We start from the raw sequence: 10,663 nt of genomic DNA, 5'->3' as shown, positions 1-10,663 counted from the left end.
GGAAGAAAAACAAAAATGCAAACAGTTTACATTCATTTCCTACTGTTCTTTCTTTGGGCGTAGCTGCTTCTGTCCATCATTGATTATATCAGATTATGCCTGATAGCCATTCCAGGTTTATTTGGGGTTGCAATAAAAACTCCTCTTTACATCGTTTCCTGCTTTAGATATTACTTTTCATGTAATGGGTGGAGTAGATGGTCACCAATCTAATGTTTTGTGATTCTGTGATAGTTGTTTCATCTCATTAGGACTTTTGACCATAGTACAACATGTATAAAATCATCAGACAGTATTCTTTGCTTAGGTTAACCACATTTTTCAGGAACAAAATTGAAGCTAGAGCCAAGACTTGTAGCTGAGGAACAAGTAGATAAGGGAATAAAAAAATTAAAACCAATCAATAAGCTTATATTATACATCAACTCTCTTAGAGGCATTAGACTAAATGCTGGGGATATGAAGACAAATGAAATACTCCCTGACTTCAAGGAACTTATATCTTAATGAAGAAATGATTATGTACTCATTATATATAGCATATGTACTATCTCAAATAAATTCAGAAAAGGTCAACTGAGAAACAGATAGCAAGGTGATACGGTGGAGAGAGAATTGAGCCTGAAATTGGTAATATTCATCTTCCTTAGTTCCAATCTCGCTTCAGATACTTAATAGCTGTAGGATCCTGAGCAAGTCATCTAACCCAATTTGCCTCAGTTTCCTTATCTGTGAAAGACCTGTAAAAGATAAGGAAAAGAAGGAAATGGAAAACCACTCTAGTATCTTTGCCAAAAAAAAAAAAAACCAAAAAAAACTAAATAAGGGTCACAAAAAGTGTGACAAGACTGAAATGAGATGCACACTCTGAGCATAATCAGTTTATTAACCATGATTTATATAACTGTTCACAAAATGAGTCAGATTGACTATTGTGGTAAGTCACCCCAATGACAAAAGAGAGAACTTCTTTACTGATATGTGGGAAAAGAAGCGGACCTGGTTGGTTGGGAAAGAATACAATTACCTATGCTGATAAAAATGTGTTGATTTTGAGGGACCTCTCTGACAATTAAAGAATGTTGTTTTATGGGATTCACCTGCCTTTTCTTATACTCACTAGGGATCACTACCATTGGCCTTGTTGTCCAATTGGAGGAAATCAAATCTCATCTAACTGCGGGTAAGAATAAAGACATCTTCTGGGGGATGGCACCAGGTTAAGTTGGTCGAGTTTTTAGACAGCAAGCAGATGTTCCAGGGGCTAATAGAGTGATAAAACATTCCCTTTTAATTGTACCTTTAAAGTGACTCGGAAAGAAAACTGCATTCCTGAGCTAACTCAGAGAAATATGATTTGAGCAATTATACAAAATGGGGCAGTAAGATAAAATAAAATCACAGTATAGAATTATTAAATGAAACAGAATGATTTTAATTACCACAATACAAGATAATTACTTTATTGGTATGTTTTTGGGAAATCTCCTAGTGCTGGGGAAGGGACAAGTGAAAGATTCATGCCACTTGAACTGGATCTTGAAGAAAATCTCAGATTCTAAGTGTCAGAGCTGAAGAGGAAATGCATTTCAAATATGAAAACTAGTGATTGTTGATGAAGACTGGAGATGGAGAATATTATATGTGCAGAATAATGAGAAGGCAAGCCAGCAGAATATGAGAAGGGGGATAAACTATAAGAAGATCAGAAAGGTAGGAAATGGCCAGGCTGTGAAGGGCTTCAAATGTCAAAGAGTTTGTTTTTGATTTTAGAGACAATTGGAAGATAGTGGAATTTGTTGATTAGAAGGGAATGACATGATCAGACCTGTACTTTAGGAAAATCATTTTGTCAGCTGTGTGGAAGATTCATCAGAGTAAGGAAGAAATATGGCATGGAGACCCAAAAGGAAATTACAATAGACTAAGCCATAGGTGATGAGGACCCAAACTAGGGTGGTAGCTAAGTGAATGGAAATGGGGAGACATTCACAAGAAATGTGGATATTAAAAAGAGAAACTGGTCATTCACATATCTTGGCTAAGAGTTGAGAAGTTGGAAATAACAGTGAAAATCATTAAGGATGCTTTTGGCATTCAGTTCATTACCAATGGGTACTCAGAAGCGGGTGAGTCTCTCCTCTTTGGCCCAGTCTTGGATGTCTGCTTGACCAAAGATGAGGTAGAAAACCATTCCTAAGAGATTAATAGCAGATGATATAAAGAAAACATTCTTCCAGCCCGTTGCAGCATCCTGTGAGTGCAAAAATTGTCAGTTTAAGATGGAATATTGGTCTATAAATTGTTCTACTTTCCTCAATCTTATCATAAGTTAGAAGATACATGAAGTTCTTCAGGTCAGAGAAAGCCTTCCATGGGATTATCATTTTTGGTCTTGATTAAAGAGCCTTTTCTTGAGTTGGTGGCAGTTAAATGAAACTTCAAAACATGATGAAGCAAAGGGCTCAAGAAGTATTGACATAGAGTAAATGGAGTCTTGGACTTGGGTTCAGGAAATATGAAATGAATATTAACTCTGATACATGTTTGTGACCATGGATCACCTATTTGATCAGAACCTCCATTTCTTTATAGGTAAAGATATGAAATGATAGCCTTGAATAGTTCTTTTCATAGGTTGGCTGTGAGGAGGGTGATCTGTAAATTTTAATGCTTCATTTTAGAATCAGGGGCGAAACACTGACCTCAGAGAGAAGTCTGGTGTTCAAGTCTCAGTTCTGCCTCATACTAGGGACTAGGGCCCTTGTCAAATCACTTAGGTTCTCAGTGACTCAGACAACAACTCTGAGACTACATTTGCCAAACAGTGAGTGTTCTCACAGTAAGTTTCCTCTGTCAGTGACATTACATGTATGTGTACACACACACCACACACTCACACACACACACACACACACACACACACACACACAGACACCCCCCCCCCAAATGACTTGTCCTTCTTACTGAAGAATTTTATTGCAAACCCTTGGGATTCCTGGAAATAGACTTCAACTACTGATATTGCTACAGCTGATAATATATGACTGTGAGAGTAGGTCTGGGAGAGTGGGACTGGCAAAAGATGATGGCTCCTAGTCTTCTTGCTTTCTTCCCTGTTGTCTCTCCTATTCTTTCTCCACTTGCCTAAATCTGCTTCTCTCCATTTGACTTCCTTCTCCCTGGATTTGTTCCTACCACTTGCCTAGTAAGATTTCTGAGGCTTTTGCCTTTAATATGTGGTAAAAACTCAAGGAAAAGGCAGTCATAGGATTGTGCCTATTGCTACCTAATGATTACTGTCTGTGTCGATTAAAACAGGGAGATATAGGCTCTGACAGCAGAGAGTTCCTTCGTAGGGAATATATGGCCCCCTTTCTCTCTCTCTACTGAAATATAACCTGGATCTGGATTCTTGTCTTTCCTATTCCTGGGACTGTCCCTGAGGATTTTCCTCTAAACTGTGCCTTTCCCTCCTTAATCTCAGATCAAAGCATGGGAGTGGGAAGGGTTAGAGTTTGCTTATTAGTTGTATAGTCACTTAAACCCATTGAGCCTCAGTTTCTTTCTATCTTAATAAGAGAGTTAGAACAGTTAATCTCTGAGATCCCTTCCTGCTCTGAATTCTATAATTCTTTGGATCAATTTTGTCTCCTGACTCTGTGTGTATTTGATTTCCTTACAATGTTTGTTCCATATACATCCCCTTTAAGTGTAGATGCTTTACCTGTTTAATGAAGTGACCAGTAACAATGGGAGAAATGAGCCCTGAAATCAACATTGAAACAGTTTCCAGTCCCATGATAAAGCTAGTATATCTGTAGGAAAAAATTTTTTTTGATTCAAATGAACACTGATTTTCTTCTTTTTTCCCTCCATTCCTTCTTCCCTCTTTTCCTGTCTTCCTCCTTCCCTTTTTCCCTCCTTCTCTCCCTCCCTCCCTCTCTCCTTCTCTCTCTCTCTCTCTCTCTCTCTCTCTCTCTCTCTCTCTCTCTCTCTCTCTCTCTCTCTCTCTCTCTCTCTCTCTCTCTCTCTCTCTCTCCCTCCCTCTCTCTCTCCCTTTCTTTTTCTTTCCCTCCCTTTCCCTTCCTTCTTTCCATATGTTATATATTTTTTCAGTTCTAGGGAACAGCATATCAAAGTTGAAAAGGACCTTACAAGTAACATTTGAACAAGAGTCCCCTAACTTTACCTGTATTATCTTAAACAACCTTCCTGGGTCTCAATTTGCTTATCTGTTAAATGAGGGGTTGAATGAAGTGGACTGTGAGGTCCCTTCCAGTTTTTGATATATGATTTGATTAATATCCCTGACAAGGAGTTATCCAAGCTTCTTTAGAAGCCCACCCATGAAGGAGTATGAACTTCTGAGGCAGGAGCTTTTGTCCACTTTTGGACAGCTTTAATCTCTTATATATTTATCAGTGGATTGGATAAAATTAGCTTCTTAAAAAGTCTCCCTATTTTTCTCCTCCTTCCCCTCCTCCATTTTTGTGACCAGAGCTAGTCTTTGTGACTATGAGAAGCTAGCTGACCAGAGAGATACTAAGGAGTTACTCATAGCAACATTAAAAGAGATAATCATACCATAAAACAACAGAGAATAAATGTACAAATCATGCAAAAAGCAAAGCACTAGGAGAAAGGAGAAAGATGCTGTTCCAAATTAGAGATCCCAGAAAGCTTCATGGAAAAAGTGACATTTGATTTAGGTGCTAAAGGATGGGTAAGAATTCAACAAATAACAAGGAGATGGAGGGTTAGTTAGTCACAGGTAACAGTTAAGTAGAGGTAGAAAGGCTGAAAAGTACAGAACATGCACCAGAGCAAAGAATAACCCCATTTTAGCATTGAAAAGTACATTCTATGATAGAATGCTGAAAATATAAGTGTTATGAAAAGTATTACATATTAAAAAAGATGAATATTTGCTATTTTTCATTTCTCCTTAAAGTCAATTTTTATTACTTTATACAAACTTTGGCTTTCTTGTTTGAGTTCATGTCATCCTCCACTAGAATGAAAATACCTGGAGTTCAAGAATTTTTATTTTTATCTTAGAAATGTACCTTGAATGCACTAGGTACTTAAGAAGTATTTTTTTTTTATCTAAATGAGATTTTCTTTGGTTAGCAGTAGAGAGTCACTGAAGTTTTGTTTTTTTTTTTCTTAGAATAATCTTACCAGGTCTGTGCATTTGGCAACTTCTCCCCATCTTTTCTCCTCCTTCCCTTCTTTTATTCTTTTAGATTCTAATTTTTGTGGCCAAACAGAGCTAGTCTTTTGACCCAGATAAACCATGGTAGATGTGTTTACTTGACTACTGTGGCTGATCTTTGAAAGAACATTAAGAGGAGCTTCAAGTGTTTTTCCATTTATTAAAAAAGGGAAGAGAATGAAGTCAGCAAACTATAGGCCAGTCAAGTTTGATTCTAATTCCTGATATAAATCTTGAATACATTATTAAGGAGATTAATGGATGAGTAGTAGAGAAAAGAAAGTAATCACCACAGAGAGCTAACATGGCCTCATCCAGAACAAGTCGTGCCAGACTGATCTCATTTCTCCTTTTGACTGGATTATTAGATATTTAGATCAGGGAAATACTATATATAAAAGCATTTTACAAAATCTTGCATGCTAATCTTGTAGAAAAGATAGTGAAGCCTATACTACATGCTAAAACAGATGAATTTGAAACTGGTTGAATGATCAGATACAAAGAAGAATAATTAATGGTTGGACATGAACTTGTCAAGATGTCTTTGGTGGCAGGCCTAAGAGATCTGTGTCTGGTTATGTCTCATACATAACATCTTTATCAAATTTACAGATCATTAAAAAGCGAGAGTCTGGATATAAGAACAGGATATTAAAGAAAACAATTCTAAAAGATGGTATCATTGGACCAAGTCTAATATGATAAAATTTAAAAGGGATAAAGGTAAAGTGTTATGTTTTCACAATTTCACAAGAACAAGATGAGGCAGATTTGGATAAGAAAGTTTGTCTGAAAAAGATGCGGTGATTTTTGTGATTCACAGTCTCCATATATCAGCAATGTGATATTAGGCAGCTAAGTGGCACAGTGGATAGTGTGGACTTAGAATCAAGAAGAGCTGTACTGAAGGGGCCCCAAACACTTACTAGTTGTATGGTGCTGGGCAAATCACCTAAACTTTTTCTGCCTTAATTTTCTCTTCTTCAGTTTTCTATTCTGTAGAATAATAATAGCACCTATCTCCAACGCTGTCATAAGGATAAAGTGAAATAATATTTGTAAAGTGTTTTATAAACCTTAAAGGGATATCTCCATGCTGTCATCATCATCAAACAATCTTGAAAGCCAATATGACTGATAATTATGATGTTTTGTTTGATATCACAGCTACAAATGATAGAGCTTCAATGTAAAGTCACTTAGTCTAAATGGTTCTGATGACCATAAGCATATTATCAGTGACATTGTTCACTCTCCTGACTTACTCTGATTCTATGGCAAGCAGTTAATCACAACCTTTAATTGAATAAGACTCCCAAGTCAACTTCCCCAATTTTTGGTTTAGAAACCCATTTCACCAAGTCTGGCATTGATAAATGACTTGGAGAATTTTTTACCACATATGAAATGATCATCTATTATCAACCAACCTCATTTTTAAGTAAAATTTTCTTACTTAGACCTTCACATCCCCCCAAAAAACATATTCCAACTGAGATCTTTGTTATTTTAGACATATCTCTCTCCCTTGAGCTGATTGAATTTCTTTGTATCTTTATGACCAAACTCTGGCTGTTTGTATTGCCATATGTTGCATGTGTTTGGTTTCCGCCCCCCTTCTTTTTGCCTTCTTGCTGCACCACATAATAATAAAGCTCATGCTTGAACTAATTTTCTGAGTACCAACTTCTTGTAAATCACCAAATCTGAGTCTTTATATAAAATGCAAAATAATATATGAAAGTCAATGTAATGAAAGAAGTAATGAGGCTCAACAAAGTTATACTCTGTAAACTAATTGTAACACTTGAGCAAGCCTGGATTTTTGAAGGCCATGCTAGGAGAGTGGTTTGCCTCGTTCTGTTATGCTGGAAAATCTCAGGGTAAAGTCCTGGTAACAAGGTGGAGTCTGCTTTCTGAATAGCCTATCTAAACATGGAGAGGCTCCTTTTATTGAGGTATTTCCATGGGGATGGTTTTTTGACCACAGCAATCAACAAAGCAAATAAAACCATGAAATAATCCTCATTTTTGTGTAGGCATTTTTGGTTTCTGCAATGACAGGGACAGTGAACAGAAAAAAGGAATGGGGGCTAAAAATCATACTACTTGTAAACCAACCATGAATTTAGCCTTTAGTGCTCTACATGTAAGAATCTTGTCCACTAATCAATCAAGTAGGTATACTGCTGGAGGAATTGTATCAGTCATACACACATGGAATACATATATATGTACACATATCAGTACTTGAGGACTTTAATGCAAAGATGGGATCAGGAGACAACTGTTAAAAATACATTGATATATACTGATGAAGAAAATGCAATGACAGAAACCCAAGAGCTTTTGATAGCAAAGAAACATCATGCCCATGTATTATGAATATTGTCTTCAAAATAAGGCATTTCAACAGGCATCTTTGCATTTTGAATTGATATGAAGCTACACATTATCATTCTCTTTGAATTCTTTCTACAGGAGTTTTCTAATTACCTCTTAATGCTATCGTGTTCCCTCTGAGATGATCTCTACTGTGTCCTGTAGGCACATTATACGTAATAGTTGGTTTCAGTGTTATCGCCAACAACAACAATTTGTTTTGCTGTTCTGCCCAGCCCTTACTACTGTGCCTGGAACGTAGTAGGACCTTAATAAATGTTTGTTGATTTGTTTCCTTATTCTGTTGCCGCTGATACTTTGGAAAATCCAGTGCTGGATTATCTTCACAATCATTTCACTACCCAGTGGGCCTTTCTTCCTAATTGGCTGTCACACACATTTATTCCCTCTTCTTCCCCTTTTTATTCTTCAATCTCCCTCTACAACACCGTCTTCTCATTTGCTCTCAGATATTATGATGAACCAGATCTTCTAAGAAATACCAATCCCTCTACTTATGACCTTGATCTTCTTTCTCCCATTTCTTCTGGGAGTTATGTCTAATCATCACTCTTGCCATCTCTACTGGTACTTCCCTTCTTCATAGAAACATACCTAGGTTCCCTTTCTTCCTTATCTTTAAAAATCTTTCCTTGCTATTCCCTCAAACTTTTTCTTGTTTCTCTTTCTTTTATAACAAAATATCTGGAAAGGTTCATCTGAACTCATTTCCCTCTTTTTTCTTCTCACCCTCATTTAAACTAATTACAGGCTGCTCTCCAATACCACAGCTAATGGCCAAAAGCATTTTCAAGGTTATCAACAATTTCTCAACTGCAGATCCAGGGGATTTTAATACGTGCTTAACCTTAACTTGATTTCTTTATCACTTTTGGACATTGTTGACCACTTTCTATTCCAGATACAGCCTCCTTTCACCACTGCAGTGTTATTATTCCTTAATTCTCCTTTCTGGCCATTCCCTCTCAGACATTTTTTCCCTTTTCCTTTCTGTTCCCTGCCTTGAAAGACCAGTCCCTATGGGTTTAGTTTTCTCTTCAGAATTTTATTCTTGAACTCTCCATTCCTCAATGGCTAAATTTCCCCACTGAATTTGGTACATGGGAACTATCTATTCTTCTCTGTGAAGGCTTTGAATTCTGCTCTCCTAAAATCTAGGATTTATAACTAATTACCCAAATTTCTTTTGTCTTTCTATCATAAGATCTGAAGGAGTAGTCACTTTTAACTCCAAGGGTCACCTCAATTCCATTCCAATATTCTATTCCATTATGGAAGCAGATATTCCATATTGGTTAGAATCAAATCCAAACTAGCATTTCCTATAATTATTTCCTCCACATTTTAAAGGAAGAAATTATTGTTAATGTGACCCAAGAAATACTTAGCTATACTGCTTTTGGCAAAAGGAAGAACTGTAGCAGATCTCAGTTCTCATATCTATGAAATGAGGGAGTTGAATTAGATGACTTCTAATGTTTCATAATTAAAGTTATGATCTTATGATTTTATTATTTCCATATGAGTGTCCTGCAGACCCTTAAACCCTCTTCCAGACTCTCTTCAAGACAGAATCCATGGAATATCCATAAAACCCTATTCCTCTTCCAAACATCCCTGTTTTTATAAACATATAATCACACTTCCAGGTTTGGACATATAATTCATTAATGCCCTCCTACACACCCCCAGCTGCCATATTTTATTGAGTTTCTCCTCCTCTTTCCCAAGAATAGTCAGTGTTGCAGTTGTAATATGCATTCAGTTTCTTTCCACTATTCCATATTTTCTGAGAAACAAGAGAAAAAACAGAGCATCTTACCTGGGAGCAATGTCTAGAGGATTAATGATGAATCCAGAGTAACACAGGCCACTCAATGACTGAGCCAGTATCAAAAAGATTATAGCAATAATGGTTTCGACGTATGGCATAGCTAAGATGAATAAAGAGGGGGGAAGCATTCCTATAGAGCAAAGACACACACACACACACACAAAAAAAAATATATATATATATATATATATGTATATATATGTTTTCTTCTCCATTAGAAGATAAATTTTGAGGACTGAGATCAATTTTTTCCTTATTTTTGTATCTTGACTACAAGGTGCTTTGCACATAATGAATTCTAGATAAATGATTGTTGACACAACACATTCTTGAAATAAAAGCAAGAAATCTCTTGAAATGATGTAATATATTTTACTGTCCTTACCCAAGAATGTGAAGAGTTTCCTAACTCGGATGAGTGTGAAAACCTTCTTGGACAGGAGGAAATCAGCTGTATGACTCCCCAAGGTCATAGTAATCCAGGAAGTAATAAGAGGCAGTGCACTCAGAAACCCATTCTATGGAGAAAAAATTGTGCAGAATTGAGCAAAGTGGATATGTGTTTTGTTCATTCATTCATTCATTCATTGCAGCAAACTGCACTCTTATCTAAAGTGATCACAGAGACAAGACTGCCAAGCAAATGTAGCAGACAAGATTTGTCATTGGTTCATCCAGCCTCCATGTCAAGTGTCCATGTTTGCTCTGGCGCCGCTCCTCTCATGCACTGAGAGTGCAGGCATACCTATCTTTGCCTCAAGTTTATGGACTTAAGACCAGAAAGAACATTAGCATGTGTCTAATTCAACTCCCTCCTTTTATAGTTGTAAAAATTAGGGCAAAGAGGGACTGAGCCAAGGTCACATAGGTAGCTGTTCATCTATCATTTTCATTGGATCAATGACATCACCATTTATGGATAAAATAGTGGATGATGGGAGATGTCTTGACTTGTGTTTTAAATTAGATTTAAATAAGGCAGAGTTGCAAAGTTATCAGTCTCATTGTCTCTTCCAGAGTTATCCAAGTCTCACAGCAGGACAAAAGTCAAGTTGACTGGCAATGGCCTGGGAAATAGTCGATGAAGTTGGTGTCTTTGATGTCTGACCAAGCTCGAAGTGTTTCAAAGCACCTCCTTCAGTTGCCTTCCTACTGTTGGAATAAATTGTTCTCATCAGCCTGTGCCACTGGGAGATATCTTCATG

General features: G+C 36.9%; 1 protein-coding gene across 1 annotated transcript in view; it reads right to left on the bottom strand.

Moving 5' to 3' along the window:
* Positions 1-866: 866 nt before the first annotated feature.
* The window catches only part of LOC100929658 (sodium-dependent phosphate transport protein 3-like), a 93,717-nt gene continuing 83,920 nt past the window's right edge, over positions 867-10,663 (bottom strand). Inside the window, exons 19-22 of the mRNA XM_012545827.3 lie at positions 9,844-9,976; positions 9,447-9,588; positions 3,728-3,818; positions 867-2,254 (exon numbers count right to left, since the gene is read on the bottom strand). Of these exons, the coding sequence (XP_012401281.2) occupies positions 2,120-2,254; positions 3,728-3,818; positions 9,447-9,588; positions 9,844-9,976 (501 nt within the window). The 3' untranslated portion in view covers positions 867-2,119. The remainder of the gene's footprint in view (positions 2,255-3,727; positions 3,819-9,446; positions 9,589-9,843; positions 9,977-10,663) is intronic.

Source organism: Sarcophilus harrisii, chromosome 3, assembly GCF_902635505.1.
Source record: "Sarcophilus harrisii chromosome 3, mSarHar1.11, whole genome shotgun sequence".
NCBI classification, from domain to species: domain Eukaryota; kingdom Metazoa; phylum Chordata; class Mammalia; order Dasyuromorphia; family Dasyuridae; genus Sarcophilus; species Sarcophilus harrisii.
This window is presented reverse-complemented; position numbering and strand designations above follow the sequence as displayed.